This window comes from Barbatula barbatula (genome assembly GCF_947034865.1).
Source record: "Barbatula barbatula genome assembly, chromosome: 2".
In the NCBI taxonomy this organism is placed as follows: domain Eukaryota; kingdom Metazoa; phylum Chordata; class Actinopteri; order Cypriniformes; family Nemacheilidae; genus Barbatula; species Barbatula barbatula.
The window spans coordinates 15,171,076-15,195,557 of NC_136767.1; the positions used below are offsets into that span (position 1 = coordinate 15,171,076).

The following is a 24,482-nucleotide window of genomic DNA, read 5'->3' on the forward strand; positions in this document are numbered from 1 at the left end:
TTCTGTGTGTGTGTGTGTGTGTGTGTGTGTGTTTGCGTGCATGTGTGTGCGTGTGTGTGTACCTGGTGGGAGACCGCCTGCACAGGAACAGTTTGTGGTTGTGAAAACAGTTGAGGATCTGCTGCCCTTAACACGAATTGCCCATTTCTGAAAAGCACGTCAACATAATCTGCTGTTAAAAACAAAGATATATACAGACACGTAAAAAAATGTGTTTAGGAAAAATAATTTTTTTTGTTACATTTTTCTGTTTATTTACGTATTTATCCTAAATTTTAAATAAAATTGTATTGGCATGTATTTGAACAAAATGAAAACTGAAGAAACAGGTCAAAATTATAGATAAGATGCTCTGTATTTTTTATACCTCAAATACTGCAAAGAAAACGTCTTGGTTACGAATGTAACCTCAGTTCCCTGATGGAGGAAACAAGACGTTGTGTCGAGACTGACAGAATGGGGTTACTATACCAAAACCAACCAAACCAGGGGTGCATAGAAGCGGCGGAGTCCACCGAGGGGAGGTCACAGGTTCACCGACAGGGGAACCAAGAGTGACGAGATGTCAGACGGGACTACACAAGTAGGGGGAGTCACTACGTGTGAAGCCGAGCTCAGGTATCGGGGTTACCTTGTGAGGGGACCTGTGCTACTTCCGCTTGTTTGAGCTATGCTCAAAGGCATCTGTGCAGAGGGGGGCCTCGGTCAGGGAGAACCAAAGCCGGCAATGGGATAGATGTGTCCAGGGAACCAACAGCCATCCACCTGCGCATGCCCGAACTGCTCCCAAATGAACTAGACGCCACGGGGGTGGAGTCGCCACTCTCCTAGGAGCGTAACCTGTCGAGAGAGCGCATCGGCTGTCTGATTGAGGTCGCCCAGGATATGAGAGGATTCCACCCGCTGCTGACTCCAGAGGAGGAGGCATCAGGCGAGTTGCGACCTCTGTAGTGAGCGTACGCCACCCGGCGGTTGATGTACGCTACGGAAGACATGCTGTCCGAGCACAGCAGCATGTGCTTGCCCTGAATGAGAGGACCATCTCCAGAGGCTAAGCGGCCAGCAACTCTAGACAATTTATAATTCTCTGCAGGTGGGGGCCCATCCAACGACCCGACACTGCATGCCCGTTGCGTGAGGGGAGTACACCTCGTGCCGGTGTGCCACGCTCCAGGGAACTTGACTCTAAGGCAAATGCTGAAGCAGTCTCATATGCATCAACCCGAGTGGCATGACTGCCGTCGAGGACGCCATATGCCCCAGGAGCATCTAAAAAGTTTCAGTGGTTTCAGCCACATTGACTGGGCGCACTCTGTTAAGGTGTGCTCATGTAACAGAGTCTAGTGTCATGCCGAGATAAGAGTTGACCCATAGGCCCAGTAAGTCAAGGTGGCGAAGCACAAGGTCTCTCTGGGTACACAACAGATCTTGCGAGTGCGCCAAGATGAGCCAGTCGCAGAAATAGTGAGAGTATGCATGCCCTGCTCCCCGAGGTTGTGGACACGACCCGAAGAACACAGCCAACCATGACCACAACACAATGACCGGCTTAGGCTCGCAGTACGGGCATGCCGTATCCACAAACGCTACATCAGCTTAATGTCCTCAACATGTGACGCAGTTATCGTACCCGTCGGGTTTGAGGACGAGATGGCTGCATCCAAGATTTCAGCAGCGAGACATGCCTAGCCACATATGCACGCTGTAGAAAATTTCAGGGAAATTTGCTCTTTTAGACACCCTCGGCTCGCTACCGAAACGCCCAGGGGAAAATCGCACACGCCAGGACGAATCCACTGTTCTCGAATCCAGTAGTCATCGAGAGATAATGCGCTCAGCATAAGCCTCGCAGATTCCGAAGAACAAAAAGGTGAATGAATGGGCCTTTCCATTGGACTAGAAATTTTGTTTTGAAATGAAAATTTGTAATGGTCCACAACAATAATGTTATATTTATTGACAAATTTCACTTTCTTATGCAAAAAAAGCTGACATCAAGATATAGAAAACAATGTGTGTATTTGCTTGGATGTAAGTGAGATGTCTGTATGTATGTATGAGTCTCTTTTACTATTCAATAGAATGAAATGGAATGAACAGGAATTTACATGTCTGTTTGACTTTATATTTTGTGTGCTTAATATATGCATTTCTTTTATTAGTATGTGTGTTCCTTGGGATTGAAGTTACTAAATCAATACTTTACCAACTGAGTTACAGGAACACATTTGACTAATAATCTGACAAATTATGATTTAAGATTATTGTTTGTGTGACAGAATTCTAAACTAACGTGATATATTTTAGTGTATGAGAAATAAACTTTTACATGAACTGTGAACAGTGTAAAAACAGTAGGAAATGATAGATTTTAGACTTCCAAACATCATTTAGTTCATAAATATTGAAATTGCTCCCTAAACGCGGATGATCATGCAAACCTTAACTTACTTAACCCCAGGAGACAGCTAAATCTCTTGTCTATTTAAATCTGAAATATTACATTTTTCTATTACTAGTGCCAAAAATTGACCTGGTTTATCTGAACACCACCCCCAAAAACAGGCCACGGGTTAAGATATTGTTCCTGTGTGGGTAGTCAAGAAGCCCAAAGTGTCGACACTTTTGAGGTAAACAAACCTATGTGATGAGGCCAAAGGAAGTATTACAACAGAAAAATAACTTCAGGTCATAGATCTAGCGCACACTCACTTGGTCTGCTCTCTGTCGTGGACAAAGCGCACAGCTCTGCGTTTGAGCTGAGTGATGGTGAAAGTGTCGTCTTTGTCCAGTGTTCTCTCTCCCTCGTTCTCCAGGATCACTAGATGACCGTTATTTGGTGGCTGAAGGAGCTGGAGCAGCATGCTCTCTGATTGGCTGTCTGCGTCTTTGATTGACAGGAGAGCAGGATCCAGAGGCTTAACTCCACCGATAGGAACTAATAGAGAGCCATTGATATAGAGGGATGGAGCACGGTTGTTTGCTGTATGAAAAGTAATCAAAATCAGAAAAAAAACATTAATAACATAATTTGAACCTATGAACATACACTGTTAATAAATGCACAACACCATTTCTCTGAAGAATACATTTTTCAGGTCATTTTATAAAAACGATGGATGCATTTCTGTATAAGGTCCAGTTTACCGTAACAAGTTCTGTTTTTTCGGTCAGCGTAGTAGCCGTGCCCACAGTCCGGGTTACATCGGCCGTTCTTCAAAAAGTTCTCAGCACAGATACGGCAGTCAGCTAGACTCACACAATCCGAGCAACCAGTTGAGCATGCTGGGAAATAACAGCAATAAACAAATCAGTTTCACATACGACACAAGGGAACAACTTCATAATGTTTATTTTCTCTGAAATCAGTAGGTTGGTAATCATGCCAAGACCACAACTCTAAACATCTCCCAACAAATTCACACCCCTCACCAGAACACTGACGGGTAGAGTCATCTAGAAAGTGATGTTTGCCACATTCCAGCACGCACAGCCCATTCAACACGGCGTACGGCAGCTGGCACTGTTGGCATCGGCCATGGGCCTGGCACTGCTCACAGTGCTCATCACAGCCTGTTCATTGAGACAGAGTGAAAAATGTATGACACAAAATTAGTTTTATGTAGGTTGTGAAATCGTTTTCCTGCAGGTGATGAACTGTAACTGATATGACTTAAAGGGATAGTTCACCCAAAAGAATGTATAAAGAACACAAAAGAAGATATTTTGAGAAATGGCTCTGTGGTTTTGTGTCTATACAATGGAAGTCAATGGGGTCCAATATTGTTTGGTAACCAACGTTCTTCAAAATATCTTTTGAATGTTCTGCAAAAATAAGAAAGTGATATGAGTGCATTTCATTTTTGTTGGCTCAAATGTTGGACAATATCAATCTATGACAGGCAATATGAATATGAATTCTAAATGATAGCAGCTTCATGAGTCTGCTCCATATCTACAGCAACACTCATTAGTCTTTCAGTCTAATTTGAAAGAAATTCATTGAAGTCCCATTAAACCTTGGCAATGTCACAACGGCTGATGTGTGGGCACTACACAGCAGGCATCGCTGGCACTCCCTACATTAACCGACTGAGCGATTGAAATGTCAAAGATTATTGAGCTGGAAAATAGATTGGCTGAACTCATTTTCATAATGAAGGTGATTATTTTTATTTCTGATCACTGACTCAGACATCTCTCAGCATCTTGGTAGTATCCCAGGGAGCAGCCTGGCACACAAATGCCATCCTGCAGGACATATCCCTCCATGCACTGCAGACAGTCACTACGCAGGGGACCGCGGCAGGCGTTACAGCTCCAGTCACACTCTGAGGGAGAGAGTAAGAGACAGGGTGGGTGGAAGAGATTTGAGAAGAAAATATGAGAAAATCAATTAAAAAGGAGAAAACACAGACACTGTTCAGAGCAGAGAGCATGAGAGAAATGAGATTTGCATGCATTTTTTTGAAGATAATACAAATGGCTACAATGTGTAATGTGTGATAAAGCCTTATGCATATATTCCGTATGTAAATATTAAACTGACATCATTGTCTGCAGTTTCTGAATACTCAACATTGTAACAATGTTCGGTGAATAAAGCAATTGGCCACGGTATGTTGAGATTTTCCACAATATTAAAGGCACAATATGTAATTTTCTCTTTTCTGTACTATGTCATAAAGCTTTGTAATTGTTATGTTATAACAAGCCAAAAGCATGAGTCGATCGAATCAACAAGCAACCACTACTATTTCACTTTTTTAAAGTTCATTGTTTTGCAATAAGATGTGTGCAACCGCATCCAGTGTTGAGCAGGTTGATCATTGTATAACAAAATATTGTTTCTCGACAATACTGCTTTCAAAACACTCTTGCGGTCCTATGATGTCATATGACATGTTTGGATATGTTCATGCTAAATTTGTACATATTAAAGGGATATTTGGCTTAAAAATGAAAATGATGTCATCATTTCCGCACCCTCTTGTTATTTCAAACCTGTATTTCTTCAAAATATCTTCTTTTGTGTACTGCGGAAGAAAGTAATTTTTTATTTTTTGAAATGACAAGAGGATTACAAAATTTTTGGGTGAAATATCCTTTTAAGGAATTAAAGGGTTCTCCAACATTGGACAAAACACCAGTTTTATAAAGCACTAGTAATAATCAGCATTAACAATCGTTCAATCAAGAAATATCGATCATTAACTTAACTCCAGCTTTTTTGCATTTGCCAAGCAATGAAGAAACTTAAGGGATGATATAGAAAGAGCAGATACACCAGCTTCAAATGAAGTAACACACTTGAGGCAGTGCCACATTAAAAATGTCACAACTATCTGGGTATCAGACACTCCGCTGTCGTGCCAAATAAAGGCCTTCAGGTGTGACATATTCACAATATAGCATCCCCTCTCAAGTGTCTTATTGTGCTGAACACATCTAGTTATAATTTACATTTTGTGAAACCCTCACAATAGCTAAAAATAAGAAAGTATGAGGTACTTCAATACTGTGTTTGCCTTATATATACTGTAATAAATGAGAGAACTGCTCCTCTGCTCAGTCTTCATATCATCTATAAAATATAATGTTACCATTTGATTAAACAGCGGTAGAAATCTCTAAATCAGCTCAGCTTATTAAAAAGTCTTTCTGTCTGCCCTTTATTCACATCATAATCACTCCCCTCCCTTACTTAATATTTCGCCCAGTCAAAACATTAAGACATTCTGAGAAAAAGACAACATAATTTAACAATACAGGCAATTGAAACGGCCGTGACACCAATATTTATTCTGTTTCAGTGTAATCTCAGCTGCATTTTAAATCCAGCACAGCTAATTTGTTCAAATGCCATTCAGACTGTGTAGTCCTATTACACGCCTATCAATAGAGGCACAAACAATGACATTCTCAATTATTGAAGTGCTATCTCCAAATCCTGTCAAGGCAACCTTCATCCACATACTGTACTGCAGGGCAAAACAGCATTAAATACCCACATAACGCATTCATATGCCCTCTATTGCTCACTCCAACCTTCTGGACCTTTCTTTCTGCAACATTGCATACATGCATACAAATGGGAGGCATATTGAGACATAACAAAGATTCCAATTGTTTTTAAACGCACTATAGAGGTGCTCTTTTATTCATATAATGTATTTGCAAAGAGATTACTGATATCTCTGGGATGACACTGTTGGGTCTACCATGGCCTCACACTTTCTATACACATCTATTTTTGCTCTAATGTTATTTCTATCATTTCTGCATTTTTACAGTGACCACTAGCCGGTCCCCACAATGTTAGTGTTACTATATACAGGTTTATATAGGATGGACAAACAAAAACACGCGCACACGTACGCGCATACATCAATAGACACCTATTCCTAATCTCTATTCCCTATTGTTCCCGTAACTAAATCTCGAAATCCTAACAAAATTAGAGAAAGGTCTCACTGTATGGGGTCTATGATGCTTTAAGCCCACATCTAAATCCCATATATTATAAGCAAAGAGTCACCTGGTGTTATAATGATGTTATTTCATGAGATACTTCACCCTTGCATTAAGAATACATATTTTTACCAGCTATTTGGTGTTTTGTATAAGGTCTCTTATATATATTTGGTGAAAACAATTAACATTTTCCTTTAAATAAAACAAATTTAAAGGCTTAGTTTACCCAAAAATGAATATTCTGTCATCATACTCCCGTAGTATTTATTTTCTCAACTATGGCAGTAAATGGGGAATTAGATCTGTTTTGTTCCTGACATTTTTCCAAATATCTCCCTTTGTGTTCAGCAAGAACAAAGAAATGTATACAGTTTTGGAACAATCTGAGGGTGAGTAAGTGATGACAGAAGCAACCCTTTAACTCCCTTTAACTCTTTTTTAATATTTTAAGTCATTTTGATTTAATGTTTTAGATGTAATAGACGTGAATAAAACAATGTTCAAAGGCAAAAATAAGCAATACAACATGCAAACAATTCAAATTTACAACATCCGATGTTATTATAACCCCTTTCACATGGTTTGACAGAAGCAGTCCAGCACAACCATGCTGAGACTTACCTCTGCACACACGTGTGGTTGTGTTGAGATAATACTGATGTGCACAGCTCTCATACTGACATTCCCCAAAGAGAAGTACTTTAGCTGGATCTCTACAAGACGTACACACACCAGGCATCTCACAGCTCAGACACTGACTGTCACACACTGCAACAATAACCAAACAATCAACAGTTAAAAGTACACATTTTTTTATATTGAAAGAAAGACAGAAAGATAGTTCATAGAAATTAGACAGATCATTTATCCATATAAATACAGAAAGCAGAGGTCAGGTGGTGGAATATTGAAAATTATTTTACAGTCAATTACGGTATACTGAGATAAACAGCACAATTATCAAGATGTACTTACTTTGGCACACTCTGTTTTCATCAGCGTAATATCCAGATGGACAGCGAGGGCTGCAAAAACCTGATGAGACCAGAACAGCAGGGGCCAAACAGGAAGTACAGGAGAGAGGACCATCCCCATTACACTCCTCACAGGAAGAGTGACATTCTGGAGAACGGCAGTAAGAATTAATACAAATTCATACATAACTTTGTCAAATGGACATAAACGATATAAAACTGGGATGGAATATGTAACTTCTCCATTATACAGAATGTAAATACACAGACCTGCACAAACTCGCGTATAAGCGCATTTGTGGAAATTCACACCACCGAATAAAGAAGGTCATAAGATTTTATATATCACATCAAAGTCAAAAATGATTTCACATTAAAGCTATACATCACACACCCTTATAAAAATAAATGCACTGCCTCATCTACACTGTCAGCGGAGGAACCACTTTCAAAACATCACAGGTAATTGCATCAGGGTTATGAAAACAGAGACTGCAGTTACATGAGTCCTGCATTACGCTGACAGATCAAGTAGAATGACAACGGCAATGGGATTTAAATAGTCCTACATTCAAATATTAACCACACCCAGTCCTGGGTGTAAAGCAGGACACGGTTTTGATGGGATTCAGATGAGGTCACATGAAGCAAAACTATTTAAAGAAATATTGTAAGATAAAACGGAAAAATAAATGTAGTTTAAGATATTGGGATGATATTTCTTTAATTTCATATTTTGCTTTAATAAGGAGTAAATGGATAATATGAAAGGCGAGGAGACACGTTGTGAATACCCCCTGAGTATTCTTTAGTTGACATAAAATAATAGTCCATGAAGGTTATTGCCTACTGCTTGCACTGCACTTACGTTTGCAGGCTCCTTGTCTCCGAAAATATTTGGATGGGCACTGCGGTATACAGTGATCTCCCAGCAGCAACATTCTAGGGACCTTACACCACAAACACACCGTACCAAAACCAGTCTGCAGATCTGCAACACACCGCTGACATGTCTCCTCACACTCTGAGAGAGAGAGAGAGAGAGAGAGAGAGAGAGAGCACATATAATTAAGCATGAAATTGCCTTTACTAATGGTAATAATGAGGTGCTAGATTCTATAATTCATTCATAGGACACTCTGAACCGATATAAGAAGACAGAGAGAAGACAGAGGAAAGAATTCATAAAAATACAGATACTTATCAGGAAGTTTCTAAAGGTGTAAAAGTAAACACTCTTTTAATCTCTATATCTTTTCTCACTGCTTATCAGCTATGGGAGTACACTGGCTCCAATGCCACGGACACGCATTGGGTGCTGATAATAAAGTGATTATTAAGATTCGACCAATTAAAACTTATTTTTTGCTTTCTTAGGCCACATGAGAAATTGGAAACAAAGATGAACATATGAGTTTGGTTCCAAAATCATGCTTTTTTATTGTGCAGTCCAATTCATATCAATCCAACTGCAGTTGAAGCCATAATAACTCAAAAATACAGCTAACTAACACAATAAAAACATGTTAACATAATAAAAAAACATGATTCATTTTGGAAACAAATTAATACATTTCATTCATTATTAAGTCAAAATTGTTTTATCATTGTCTGTCATACATTAAGATTCGCTCTGTTAACAATTTCTCACACAGTAAACATAACAGTAATATATTTCATTGTGAAGACATTAAAGTGATAGTTCACTCAAAAAATTGCCTTGCCCTGCCCTGCCCTTGCCCTTGCCCTTGCCCTTGCCCTTGCTTTGCCTTAATGATGTACTTCCGCAGAACACATAAGGTGATATTTTGAAGAATGTTGGTAACCGAACAACAGCGGTGCTAATTCACTTCTATTGTATTTACACAAAACCGATGGAAGTCAATGGAAACGGCCGCTTTTCGTTTACCAACATTCTTCAAAATATATTTCTTTGTGTTTTGCAAAAGAAATACAGACAAACAGGCTGAAATGACAAGAGTGTGAGAAAATGTTGAATTTTGGGTGTACTATCACTTTAACAAGTCCTATCGAATCCAGCCACGGTTTAAAGATAATGCATTTATATTTTAAGGCTTTATTGTCATTGTCTTTCTGACTTATTCTACCACGAACACCTTTATAAAAGCCATGAAAAAACACAGCACATAAAACCAACGACCTGATCTATTAAATATCAACCCCAAAACTACAATTTAAAAGCTATTTACTGTCATGTCAATCTCAAAGGTCATCCCCAACACATCATGATACAGAGCTTCAATCAGACATCAGATGTTTACTAAATATTATAAACAAATTTATTTTAAGATTACATTACAATTACTCTTTATATTACATAAAATGTCTCTATAAAAAATATATTGTGCAGTGATATAATAGACATGGAATAACTGTAACAATCTGTCAAATGTATTTATGTTTGTTCATCATAGAAAAACATGGAGACATACTCAGTTATCGTGTTTGATCTTGTTTTTTTATTTAAGCCTGTTGTCCATAAGGACTAAATCTTCAGTCTCGGCTAATATTAGATTTGATTGTAGAGAAACAAGGAAACCTGATCCATGGTTTTAATTTCATGATTTTGTAGATTGTGTAACTCTTATATCAAAAGATGAAAGCAGATAACATAAAACAGATGAGATTTACTTCAAAGCCCTGGTCCACCGGGCATCATTTATTAGTCATGTTGAGCTGAGGACAGGACACCTGCACTCAACAACTGTCTTTGTTTGTCTTCTTGTTCAGAATCAACAATATCATTTTGATATATTTCTTTGCTCGATTTAAAGACCAAATGTCTCCACAACTGTTTGTAGTTACAACGTTCAAAAATCTTTTTTTCTTTTTAAACGTATGATTTTGTCTCTAAATCTGGTTTTGTGGTTTCTGCTATTTTTTTTATTTTTAACGTATATTTGGAAAAAATACAATGGTAGTCAAAAGTGCCCTTTCCTACATTCTTCAAAAAATCTTCTTTTGTGTTGTAATTTTTAATACTATGGTATTGTCAATGGCGGCCAAGAACTGTTTGGTTTCAAGCATTTTTCCAAATATCAGAACAATTGTTTTCAGAATATTGTTTTCATCAGAACAAAGAAATTCATACAGATTTGTAACAACTTGAGGGTGAGAAAATGGAGGAAGTGTTCTCTTTCTAACACTTGTTTGGCATCTCACTATGAGAACGACTCTGGCGTGAATTATTCAGGAAGCACCAACAACACACCCGCCTGACCTGCATAAAAGCCGTCGCTGCCTGACATTTCATCATTCTCGCTCTCCTCCCCGTGGATGATTTTCAGAAGCTGTGTTTAGCCGTTCACAGACGAAGCTCCGGGGATAAGCACCCTCCACATCCCTGCGCCTGTGGTTTGTGGGTTTCTGCTCAGGATTCTCACCCCATTTGCATCTCCTGTTTGGCGCTAACCACGCTCAGGCAGCTATATCCAACCCAGAGGGCTGCCCCCTCTGCGCTAGGTTCTCGACTAAAACACAAGAAACGAGACTGCAATTGGTGGTTGCAAGTAAATCGGACCCATGCCTCTCTGCTCAACCCAGGAACAGATGGAATGTCCGCAGACTACTAGCTCATGGGCGGACATGACGTAGAGTGTTTCACCCGTCCTTGACCCACTGTTAAATCCGCTGGCGGGAGAGGAAGACCACAACAATGAAGTACTGTGCACCATCCTCGAAGATGATTTCATTCTTCCCCCGATTCAGCCCACCCTCCACTGTTCAATTAGACCTGGATCTTATCTAAGTGTGTCGGAGGGCCGTGGCGAGATTGTCCACATAGGAGCCAACATAGCCGGTGGGAAAAGGGAAAAAGATTTGCGGGTCCTCAACAACCACAATTAGCTGTCTCAAAATGTGTCTCTGTATGCTAGGCTTAATGGCATCAACAGTGGCAGTGCTTCCCCTGGGCTTGTTACGAATGAGAGAATTCCAAAACTGGACAGCCTCACAGGGCATTCTCCGCTGGAGCCATCCAAGCCGCAGAATGCGTGTCTCACTAGAATGCATGAGCGCTCTCCGTCACTGGAGAGCCCCATCTTTTCTCAAGACTGTATGCCCTCTGGGTGCTGTCATGTCAAGAAACGTAGTGACTACGGACGCATCACTGACGGCTGGGGGTGGTGTTCGAAGGCAAAACAGTGAGGAGTTTGTCTCCTGCTCTGAGAGAGAAGCACATACATTTTCTAGAGCTTCTGACAGTGTTTCTAGCTCTCAGACATTTTGTGCATTTTCTCAGGAATCATCACGTATTGATCAGGACAGACGATAAAACGTTGATAGCTAACATAAATCGCCAGGGGGGTATTGGCTCCTCCAAGTTTAACATTTTAGCGAAGAGACTAAATATATGGAGCAGCAAACACCTTCTGTCATTAAGCGCAACGCATGTTCCAGGAATATTGAACAGAGGAGCAGACCTATTGTCAAGGGGGAATCCACTATACCGGGAGTGGAGGCTTCACCCCCAAGTGAGCCTCAAGCTATGGCAGAGGTTGGGTCAGGCAGCCGCAGATCTCTTCGCATCGCGTGAAAACTCGCAATGTCGCCTGTTTTTCTCTCTGGTGGGCGGTGATGCACCGTTGGCAAAATTTGTTACTTTTAAGAGTTGTGGTAATGTATGCCACTGGGCCAAGGGAGGTGGTAGGAAGGCTCAGGCGAAACACAGGATAATTCCCAAAAGGATTTTTATTACAGCATATGAAGAGGTTTGGGTTGACAAATCCATAAATTATAACGTGAATAAAAAATAGACATAAAAAGGAATATCATAACTGTACATTCAGACCTCTAGGTACCCACTTGTTCAAACTGACTATGAAGAAAACCTCTGCTGTAGTAGCAAAACCGACACTAGATATAACACACTGGCACCCTCCTCTCTCCCCGGTGTCTAAGAGAGACTGACTTAAATAGAGAAGGTTCACCAGGTTAAGCACTAGAACATACCATTCTACAATCAAATACTGTAATATACTCTCTCAAGCACGGGGGGAGATACTTAACCCCTCAGAGACTGGCTCTCTGGGCCTGGCCCGTGACAGGCTGAATCTGAATGCGACAGAATTACCTCTGAAAGCTATTCAAACAATTCAGAATGCGGAAAATGACGAAACGGCAGGCGACTTATATACAGGGAGGCGGGACTCCCACACAACTGCTGCGATTGGTCAGCCATGACTGGCAGACGTGATGTCATTGGTGCTTCTGCAATCATACCCATAGTGAGATACTTCAATTCATTTTATCAGAGAACCAGGGTTACTTTAGTAACCTAAGGTTTTCATATTTTGGTGAACTGTTCCTTTAAAGCACATTCTACAAAATAATTGTTATATTCTCCTCTTTCTGCTCTTGGCACCGACTCTTCCACAATACCAGAACACTAAATCCCCCTTGGAGGCTAAACGTGGTCATTTGACACCTTACACTGAAGCGGAATGATGAGAACAAAGGTGTCACTTGGAAGCGGTAAAGCAATGTTATGATGGTCTGGGAAGACAATTTTCACTCACCACTGCAATAGCCCACATCATTCAGGTACTGGCCCTCAGGGCAGCTGGTTCGACAATATCTGTTGTGAAGACTGGCATGAGCCGGACAGGCAGAACAGTCTGCCTGGGACGAGCCTGTGCACTCCTTACATGATGGGTGACATGCTGAAAGAAAAGAACAAAGAATAAGACTTTTAGAGCCATAAATCCATCAGACGAGTTATGGCATTTATAACAAATTTATCAGATTTGATCTTATTAGGTACAGAAGCATTTGTGGAGGTACCAAAAATAAACAAAAAACAACGTCACCTTGGCATGTGCGATCTTGGACATAGAAGCCATGAGGACATTTATTGAGACACTGGCCTTGGTGGAGAACACTGGAAAGTAGACAGGAAGTGCAGTTCTGGAAACTTCCTCCTGTGCAGTCTGAACATGAGGTGTGACACGCTGTGAGAGAAGAGATCATGTTTGAGGATATATACACTGTTTCTTGCCATTCATTTAAAATAAGCAATAACAATGAGCGATAATAAAGACTATTTCAATATATATACACTTGAAACGTATAAAACAAATTTAAATCTTACACTACATATGAATCCGAAGGGTATTCAGACTCAAAGCGATGATATGATGATAATATATAAATTCTTAATCTCAATCTTCATAGCAAACTGAAAGCATTTCCTCTAAAACGGCTGTCAGTCAGAGAGTCAAGAAGTGTGAACGCAGCTGAATGAAATGAGAACGCTCAAAAACTACAGCTTTTCACCAGGGTGAAGTCTGGACTCGTCCCCACCGCCACCATATTACATGAGAGAGATGTTAAACAGACACATACAACATAAAGTTAGCATTGTCTTAACATGTTTTGTCAGTCGTTGATCGACACAAACAGGCTTAACGTATCTATCCACATAATTGAGTATGCTGCCTTAAGAAGAACAGAAGGCACACTATGCTAACAGAGCCCGTTTTTCTATAGAAGACAGCAATAACCCGTCTTTTAATTGAATTTAGGTATACAATAAACATGTCTTAAGGCTTTAAATATTGCTCATTATTTGTTCAAATGGCATTTAAGCCCTTTGGGGTCTGCTGTGAAATAAAGTCAGGGAGATAAGAAAGTTACATCAATCTTTGAGTTGGGCATTGGCAGTAATAGGTTGAACTCTTTAATAATCGCTTAATCGAATAGAAACCGTACGGTTTAATTCTTAAAACGTTTTAGGGGAAAATACTGAAAAGATGTACTATGTAATTATTCTGAGATTTTTTTTTAATAAGATTAATTTACTAAAAGTAACATGGCAATAAAATGTAATATTCATGTGATTTAAATGGGGGATATAAATGGTAAAAATCAAATCATTTTTAAGCTTCTAAAATGTAAATATTTATAAAAAATGACCTATCATTTGTTAATGCATTAGGTATCCTAAATGGTCTCCAATTTTTTTTCCATTGCTGAATATTGTATACTGTATATTAACACATATTTATACTATAATAAAGAGATTCTGAGGTATTGGTCATGGTTAGCTTATTTTCACTACTATATCAAATAATGTTAACTTACAAACTTCCTGTTAAGCGAAATGTGTATCAGACGGTAACATGTCATTATTTATAGTTATCATCCCCTTATAGATTGCGTCAGACTAACACACACACCCAGAGGAATGCAGCAAGGGATTTACATACTGGAATTTCCTCTACATGACATCTGATCCATCAGCACATGAACACATACAGTACACGCATACACATACACACACTACAGACAAGTAGCCCTGAGGATGCTCAACATTTGTCTGAGCTCGCTGGTTGAGCACAAAAGACTTCATTGAAGAAAGACTTGTCGACAGCAGTGAGCTTCACCATACCGAAAGAACAATCAGCTGGCCGCTGTCTCACCACCTTTAGCAACACATCAGTAAACACAGATATGTTTATTTATATGCAGTATACTAAGTTGGACCGATAGACGATGACATCCTTCTTTGCCTAAGGCTTACAGCCCGCATTTCGTCATCAGGAGGGTCCGCGGTCAAGACAAATGTTGACAGCCGAGAACACAGTATGACATTCTCGCTGCACATCCGCAGTTGAGTATGATTTGGAATATATATATATATATATATAGTATAGTATATACTGTATATAGAAATCTGATTCAGAATTTTTTTTCCAGTATAAATGCTCAGCTTTAGAAAAATAAAATTTGCATAACTGCAGAGACTTTCTGCCTCCCCAAATTATGATTTTTATGTACGCATGTGGCCAATTCATAAATATAGAAATTAAAGAAGCTATCCTTTGCGACTGCAAAAACATACAAATGTAAATGTTATTCAGTTGCTTTGAAAGTGAGGTGCATTATTGATGGTGATGTCCATTTCCATTGTGCACGTAAACATATTGACAAGAAGTTTCTTTGGGTGACATCGACACTAAATGGTAACTTTCCTAACCCATAGAAAATGAACCCGCACCATTCTGCACGGATTTGTCTTATCAATTTCGAAGATACAATTTTCCACAAAATGTTAAACACCATGCACATCAACTCTAGCCAATCTTCTAGCCTTTTCAGTCATGAAGGATTAAGTGGTGTGTCTTTCAACGCGAGAGCATGCAGATTGCAGCTATTATCTTGGAATTTTATCGGTTATAATCTGGGAGCTACTGAGGATCTGGAGATACGTGCATGTGTGTGTTACCATTTTTATATCTTGTTTGCTCACCTCTGCAGGTCTGATCTGGGTCAAGGTAATGCTGTGGCCTGCAGGCAGACTGACAGGCCCCGTGAGAGACATCTTCATTTTGTAGTTGCAGAACCTCCTCTTGTTTGACACAGTGTATGCAGTCTGATGAATCAGGGCCCACACACGCCCTGCAGGACACATGGCACCCTGCACACAGAGAGAAAACACGCTTGAAAAACAAGATGCAAGATGCCAACAGAACATTTATAAAAGAAATAACTTTATGTGGTTTTATGTAATTTAAGACTGTTTTTGTGGTTGTTAAAAAACAAACTTGCAAAACATGCATATTGTAAATGTTCTCTACGTTATATCAATTTCAATTTAAGTGTGCATTATTGGCATGAAGAAATGTACATTCATATTTCCAAAGCATTTGCAACATTGCTTCAAGTGTATTGTGTGCGTTCTTTTAGGAAGTGGAGTTCCGTCTCAATTTTGTTGAGAACACAATGTGGACACAGTCTCTGGTCCTGTGGCTGCCATGTCTGTCTGTGTCTGACCGTCTCAATAGGGACTCCACTGAGTCTGTATCTGGTTTACGTGGCTCGTGGTATTTTATCTGTCACTGTGTACAGATAGTCTGCCATACTGTATTCTCTCTTTAGGGCTAAATAACATTACATTTTACTTTGTTACTTTGTTTGAGTTTCCCAAAGAGTGATATAGTTTTATAGATATAGCATGTGTGTTGTAATTTGGTCGGGTCTGATTTTGTCAGTTATGTTGTGGTTGTAAATGTTCAGACTGTAACTTCAGGAATGAAGCTCTGGACCGGCTGACAGAGAAGATTAATTTCGTTGCACATGTCCTGGTGTTTCTGGGCTTTGGATGTTTCCAGAATTTGATTGCCCTTTGATTTTTATATCTTTAGGATTAGTGGATATCTGCCTAATCCTGCCCTGCATGCATTGTTTGTTGTGTGTCGGTGAACTTGTAAAACATTTTTACAGAGTTCAGTATGCAGGCTCTCGATTGGGTGTTCTTTCCATATAGTAAAATCTTGATTTGGATTTGTCAGTGGACCCCAGACTTCACTGCCATAGAGGGCAATCGGTTCAATTACTGATTCTAATATTTTCAGCCAAATTCTAATTGGGATTTATATAAAACATTGACGTTTGATGGCGTAGATCTCTCAGTTCACTTTAGGATTATAGTTTCCTGTGGATGTGATCTTTAAACCCAGGTAATCATGTTGTGATGTGAGTGTTATGGGGTTTGTGCCTAATGTAAATGAGTCGTGATAGTTGTGATCTGGATCTTTTCTGAAAGGTGATGTATCTATTACATATCTAAGAAGTAGGTCCTATTGGCTGAGACCAGTGCTCCCTGGTGAGGCTTTAGAGAGTTCCCTTTGAAGTCTCATATGAACAAATAATCTCTATCTACACACAGAACCTCCAGAGGAGGTTATCTGTATTCGGGACACACACACTCTCTCTTTCTATCCCGCAATGCAGCACTGATTGATGTACTGGGGAAGGGCACAGCTAGTCCAATCGTGCTACAGGTAAGATACAAGAACAAAATCACATCCACCTCGTGCACGGGTTATATCTTTATAAACTTTACTATATGTGATCTGCAATTATGCTTTTCAGCCTTGCTGTAATTTGACAGACACCATCTTGGAGGACCTTTAGGCACTTTCCACCAAAGTACTTGTAGAAGCTTACTGGGGATCTTATCTGACAACTGCTATCCGACAGCACGGTATAATGTAATATTCATGTAATATGTGTTTGGTTATGATAATTCTTTTTGATAATCCTGTATAGGGAGCACACAGCATCTGTTTTATTTCTTTCTTTCCATCCATTCCTCTAAACCTCAATACATCCATAGAATTTTCCATCATACCAAATCATACTTCAATTTCAATTTCAAATTTAGATTTAATGATCTCCAGTTCATCAAAATATGTTCAATCCTAGTGACTATTTTGTTTTTGTTCAGATAAAACTAGTAATCTTTAGGATGGTACAGTTTGGTTTGTCCATTTTCCCCAATATCATGATAGAACAGTTGGAGTAATATCAGAGTTGTAAAAATGCAGTCATACTGTGACAGTGGCCGCCCCTGGAGAACAGGCCCTCTCCACAGGACTCCACACACTGGCCTTGGTTTAGGATGAGAGATCTTGGGCAAGAGATGCACTGAGACACGGTGGGCCCTGAGCAGGACGAACACAAACTGTGGCATGCTGAAAGAAATACAGTAGTGACAAAGTTCAGGAAAGGAATTCAAAATACAGTACATATCAAGTTTTGGTTCTGTGGTACTTTCTGCTACTTTTCAAGATTACTCAATTACTACAAATATACTCAAGGGAAGTTTATTACAGAAGGGTATTAACTGAATTCAATATCAGATTTTTTGTAACAATATTTATCGTGGTCAATTTTCTTTTCAATGATAATCTTATCACAATATTTATCTAAATGCATTTTAAAGAAATAAATGATGCCATCTGTGAAATTCATTTTTGATTTGGTTTATTTTGTGTTTTGGCTGTTATCTGGTCAATAAATCACAATCACTTTTTAGTTTATGGAGGCAAAGAGAGTGTTTGTAACCATTTTTACTCAAAAATGGCAAGAAATTTGAATTGGTGCTGAATATTTTGCAATATGGAGATATGTTTCAAATTAATTCATATCGATAATCATGTGATTTAATATCACGGTTACCAACTAGAAATATATATATATATATTGTAAGCCATATATTGTGACAACCCAAGTAGAAATATATATTTTTAATATGATCATTGCACATGAATCGAAAATATCAAAACCACATATGCCACTTTTTACCATACGCGTACTTTTTCTAAAAAAAAAAATATGTAGGTTACATACTTCAATAAAAAGACTCAATAAAAAGTTACTCAAAAAAAACACAAGTTATTAAAGATTTTTCATTATGTTTCTAGTTTTCAGTAAATATGAATTACATGGATGTAAAACAGTCACTAAAAACGTATAACTTTTTACCTTGACAACGGCCATGGTTGTCCTTGTAATACTGTGGTGGACACTGCGGTACACATTTCTCATGATGCAACGCATGTTCTGGTGGGCAGGTCATGCAGCGAGGACTGCCAGGTTGACAGGTCACACAAGAGGGATCACAAGCTATAACAAGAAATTATATTAAATGATATCATGTAATAAATGATAAAACTGTCAGTTCTAGTCCTTGATTCTGATTGGTTGAACGGCGTTCTAAGCAGTTATAAAGTATCCAGTTAGTAACTGCTGACTGCATTACATAGTCTAAGTATCACTGTGCCACTGCTGTTGAGTCTGTGTGGCTTAGCTTTGCTATACATATGAAATAACAGTTTTTTTAAGCAATAAGCCCTGCTTTGAAACTTTGTGTCGTGCCCAACAACGCCCTTAATTGTTAAATGCACCGTGACCCACTGCTTCGTGTGGCTATATTAATGAAATCAAATATCATGTATAACAAACATAACTAAAGTTTGTTAAAGATCTGAAACGACTTCATGTCTAATAAACGCTAATCAAATAGCAGCAACAAAAGCATTCGTGCCAGAACAAATAAGCGATCGCAGAAATGCCTCAGGACAAACTGAAATTAGCATCCCGATGCATAATATAAAGTGCTCAAATCCCAAGCTATTTTTACTCATAGTTAGAAACTCAATAAAGACACATGCAACATCCGTCAACACAATTCTCACTTATGATAAATAGACAAGCTGTCTTTGTGGTTGCTGCAAATTTCTCCCACTCCAGAAAGCACATTTAGAGTTTTATTCTGCATTTGTTGAAATGTTGTCGGGATGAAGCTAAAATCTCTTCTTGGTGAGATTTGTAGAGCGTAATATTGCTTCGAGAACTATTAGAATCAACAACTATTCTAAGATATAACCAAAAGTGCTAGGGCCAGAAAATGGGCATAAATTGGCATTGAAATTTTAAACTTTATATATATATATAACGTAAAAAAATGTTGTTTAATCAAAACTCAGTAACAGCACTACATTATTATATTGCGCAATATCTAAGACATCCTAGAATCATTTAAAATGACATTATATGGAAATATTACTGACCAAACTAAATCATAGACACGCAAAGAATGTGCAGATAAGAATTGTACCCATCATACCAAAACAGCTGCTTTGACTAGCATAGTGGCCAGGGCCACAGTCTGTAACACAGAATCCATCCTTCAAGAAGTGAGAGGGGTCTGAACATGTCAAACAATCTTGAGGCCCCGCCCCCTGGCACGACAAACAGGAGTCATGGCAACCTAAAAAGGCGGAATACAATAAGGTAACACATCAGTCATTTCTCAATGAACAAAACAAATAGCCTAGGTCAGCTTTGCAAGGTTACTTTGTGTTCTAGACATGATCTGGTGAAGATTTATGTGTGGAATTAAAGTATCTTTGACTTTGAGAGAAAACACATTAGTTAAACAAGAGCAAAATATGAACTTTCTGTTGTGAAGAAACAAGAGAGAAGAACATACTCCCATATACACAAGAGGGATGATCTGAAGCGCATTCACACACAACCGTACGCTATATGATAAACATCACAAGTATAAACAAATAGCGCACACACAAAAAAAGCACTTCACATAAGCTTCTGTGTAGCTAATCGAGCGACTTAAGCTAGCATGCTGAGATCTAAAGCTTAAGCACCAAACACTAAGCCATCCTGATAATTATATCTTTATTTATGACATCAGTTGACCGTGAATTTCATAGCTCAATTTGAAAAGGATTAGTGTTCGAATGGATTTTGGGTGAACGTAAACTTAAAGTATATTAGCCTTTAGAAAGAGGGGCACCCAATCTTGGCAAAACTAATGAACCATTCAACTCAAATATTTCACTTTACAACTCAAATATTATCATCAGTCCAATATTCATAGAGAGAGATATAGAGAGAGAGAGACACAGAAAGAGAGAGAGAGAGAGAGAGAGAGAGAGGTCTCTGGATTTATGGATTATGGAGAAAGGAAGTCTGAGCACCTTAAGAATTCACAAAATTTAGAGAAAAACATATTTTGTATATGTTGTTACATTACACCCAGAGTCATAGTACATTGTCATTTTTAGTTCATTTTGGCACAAAAGGGCTTTAATATTAATAATCAGAGTAATAAAACAGGCTAAATGTGTTTGTATGAAACATCTTGTCAATGCAAAACTCACTGTCGTAAAGCTAGTGTATTGTGGGTGTTTACAGGGCACCAGTTTATGGGCGTTGTGGGTTGTTGTTAAAAAACACACACCTCTGCTCAACAAGTCGCATGCTTTGAGGTGCCATTCATGTCTTTAAAACTGTAAAAATAACACTTTGTCTCTAACACCGGGTGTGCTTTAGTACCAGTAAATGTACTGCTAAACTTAGCAAGCAACACAAAGTATATGTTTCTGTAAACATCTTAAATTCATAAAAATAAAGGAAAATAAAAACTAGTTCTAATGTTGTCTCACAGGGTCACTCATATTTTAAGTACAAATACGATTCAAATTGAACCATTAAAAATATATATATTATTAAAATATATATACGTATATATTTTTTTTATTATTTAAAAAAATACCAAAGATGGATGTATGAATTTGTCAGAAGACTTCTCTCTTTCTTTGTGTGAGTGTAGAGCTCAGGATTAAACTAATTCTGGGCACAGTGCCCAGGGAGGAACATGCATTCACCATCTACACGGCCCGTCTCCGCACAAAAACTGGCACCAAGCTGGCCCAAAACTTTGTGACGTTGGAAGAGTACCAAAATATTTTGACAGCCAACAACAGAGTGTGAACAAGAGAGGTTGGTAACCATATTTATAGGGTTTGGATAAGCTTGGCATGCTCGAAAAATGATGGAAAGCACACTTGTGCTTATCTGTCTGCAAAACTCTTTAAAGTTTCAAATGGTTTTGTGCTGCATGAAAAGAAAGAAAGAAAATTGCTTTGTTTTCTAGTAAAGCAAATGAACTTTTTGAAGACTAACATTTGCACTCAACTAAGGGATTAAAACAAGAGGATGAATGGTTATGACTCCAAAACAATAAAAACTTTCCACATTGAATCCCTTGGTGGTACTCAATTTCGCTAAATCCACCATAATGGGTTCAACCTAAGCAGGATATTTCCTCTCCATCCTGTCTCTTTAAGAACATTAAGGCTCAATCTATGGCAGGGGTTTATTAAAGTGTGAAATTGAATGAGATTGGAGACTGTGTAATTGTACAGTCAGTACTCTCAATTTCACAGTCCCAGATCAGTTAAGAGATCACCAACACGTGAGACTTTCCAGAAGATTTGCTACGGTCAGAAAGCTTGTCAAAACCAGGTTACCGAATCTTTACATATGCAGTGAATAAATGAACAGCAGGTACAGGTGAATGCTCTATATGATTGTATTTCTTAGAGCTAAAATTATAAAAGTACAGAAGTAAAGAGTATAAAGCCAAAACAATAAAATTGACTTACGGAGACAGCGTGTGTGGTCCTGGAAAAGATCTCTCTCACAGGTGGTCACACACTGCCTGCCACTAAGCAGAAAAGACCCACCACACGCTGTGCATTCAAAGTCATTCTCACAGGTGGCACATGACGGCTGACAGGCTGGTATGAAGAATACAGGAAATGGGATAAAGGTTAGGCGGGAGCAGTTTTTGACAGCATAATTAAAATACATTGCAAAGGAAGAGAACAAAACACTGTGTATCTTATTTATATACTGTACTGTATATGTACATCTTACTTACATCTTACAAGATACAAATCATGTTGCAGTAAGTATTATCCATAACGTTGCCATTTTAAAAAGATTGGGTTTTCTATTTTTTAGAGACAAATATTAAAGAGCGACTCTTTTGTTGTGTTTTTGTTTGGTTAGATACGAGATTTGTCAAATGATGCTCTAATCCTGTGAAAGCACCACTAGCCCTCTAATAAGAGGGGAAATTCCAGTCTGTGTTTTGACTTGTTTAAATGACTGTGACACAAATAAAACTCATGTGCATGTACATACACATACAGTACACCAAGCTATAGGATTAGCTATTTGGAAACACATCCATAGCTACCTGGATGGCAAGTCAAAGCTGTAGAGGATTAAAATACCGTGGTGCAAAAATACAAGGTGTCAAACAAGAGCCAAAAGTGTGTGTCTATTGGTGGAAAACAGACGGAGGATACTTTGAAAACTAATGTAAGATAAAGAGGGGAAAAGCATTTCAATGTGACAGCATGAAGAGAAAATGTACAACAGTGAAACACAAGTTAAAAGCGACCAAAACAGAGGTTGAATCTGTCGGGTCTCAGGTCTAGCGCCTGTGGGGTTTTTTTCCACTTACGTCTTGATGCTTTTTTCCTGCCATTCACGCACCTTGTTACCTTGTTTGCTCCATTATTAGTTAACACTCTTCACCTGGGGTTTTCTGATTTTCCCGCTCTTTCTCCAGCTGATCCTTGTTTTCTCTCAGCTCACTTTCCTTTATATTCCTCATGTTTCCTCTTGTCTGGGTCAGTCCGTTTGGTTTAATCACCTGAAGGCTGTCCTATCCAGTCTTGTCTTGTGAGTACATGTCTCTTGACATCATCTTGTCTTGTCCAGGCTCCAGAGCTGTTAATCTACACCAGATATCTATCTCTGCCTTGCTCCCTGTTAAATCTGGAGTTCCCAAACTGCCATTATCCCTGCTCAAAGGACCTCATTGCTACCTTCTGATGCCTGTAGGATCTGCTGGTTTGCCACACAGGATCACACCAGCAGATACGCCGTCCTCAAGTGGATTTGTCCGTGGCCCTCGCTGGGTGGAATTACTTATTTTTTGAGTCAACTGATTTTTTCTCCCCCTACTGGAATACGCACCTCTTGGTGCAGTCCCCTGATTCTCCTGGCCGAGCGCTCGAGCCTTATTGACTGTTGCTATTTTTGACTTTCACCATTACTGTCTGGGTCAATTATTCACTGTGCGGGCTTTCTGTGCTGGTCTAATAAAGTCTCCATTCTCCTGCATTTGACTCTTGAGTCGTTCATAACAGAACGGACTGACCAAGATGGAGTCAGCAGGACCCGATCCCCTTCGCGCTGCAATCTCTCAGCAGGGGGCCTTGTTGGGACAACAAGCTACCCAACTGAATGCGACCGCTCAGGAGATCGGAACCCTTAATTCCCGCGTTGCTGAACTTTCCACCCTCTATAGAGAACTTCGAGGGTCCTCTACTGGCCGAGACTCGGAACCCCATGCGAACAACCCACCCATCTATGATGGTGACCCTCAATCCTGTCGAGCCTTCCTCTCTCAATGTGCCTTGGTCTTTGCCTTGCAACCCCGCCGTTATGCCTCGGAAGCCACTAAGGTGGCATATGTTATCACCCTCCTCTCCGGCTCTGCCCGGGACTGGGCGGTGGCAGTATGGGACACTCAGGCTCCGTGCTGTGCCTCTTTTGAGCTCTTCCGCCAAGAGATGACTAGCCTTTTTGACCGAACTGCCCAGGGGGATGAGGCAGCTGCCCAATTATCCCGTTTGACCCAAAAAGGAGGGTCGGTCACGGACTACGCCATCCGCCTCCGAACCCTCGCAGCAGCATGCGACTGGAACAAGAGTGCCCTTCGTGCCCGTTTCCTTGACGGACTAGACGCCAGCTTGGCGGATGAGCTGGCCCCCCTAGATCTCCCCACTGAACTCGAGGCCCTAATCAATTTATCTGTACGTGTCGAGAGCCGCTTGATTCGGC

General features: G+C 39.5%; 1 protein-coding gene across 1 annotated transcript in view; it reads right to left on the minus strand.

Moving 5' to 3' along the window:
* Positions 1 to 24,482, minus strand: part of fras1 (Fraser extracellular matrix complex subunit 1) — a gene marked incomplete at its 5' end in the record, with an annotated part of 107,972 nt that overhangs the window by 35,482 nt on the left and 48,008 nt on the right. The window contains 15 exons of the mRNA XM_079471114.1: positions 63 to 147; positions 2,713 to 2,983; positions 3,148 to 3,285; positions 3,433 to 3,573; positions 4,191 to 4,331; positions 7,096 to 7,242; positions 7,450 to 7,596; positions 8,317 to 8,472; positions 12,986 to 13,129; positions 13,277 to 13,417; positions 15,718 to 15,885; positions 17,804 to 17,944; positions 18,738 to 18,878; positions 19,882 to 20,025; positions 22,226 to 22,360. Coding sequence (XP_079327240.1) covers positions 63 to 147; positions 2,713 to 2,983; positions 3,148 to 3,285; positions 3,433 to 3,573; positions 4,191 to 4,331; positions 7,096 to 7,242; positions 7,450 to 7,596; positions 8,317 to 8,472; positions 12,986 to 13,129; positions 13,277 to 13,417; positions 15,718 to 15,885; positions 17,804 to 17,944; positions 18,738 to 18,878; positions 19,882 to 20,025; positions 22,226 to 22,360 — 2,240 coding nt within the window. The remainder of the gene's footprint in view (positions 1 to 62; positions 148 to 2,712; positions 2,984 to 3,147; positions 3,286 to 3,432; positions 3,574 to 4,190; positions 4,332 to 7,095; positions 7,243 to 7,449; positions 7,597 to 8,316; positions 8,473 to 12,985; positions 13,130 to 13,276; positions 13,418 to 15,717; positions 15,886 to 17,803; positions 17,945 to 18,737; positions 18,879 to 19,881; positions 20,026 to 22,225; positions 22,361 to 24,482) is intronic.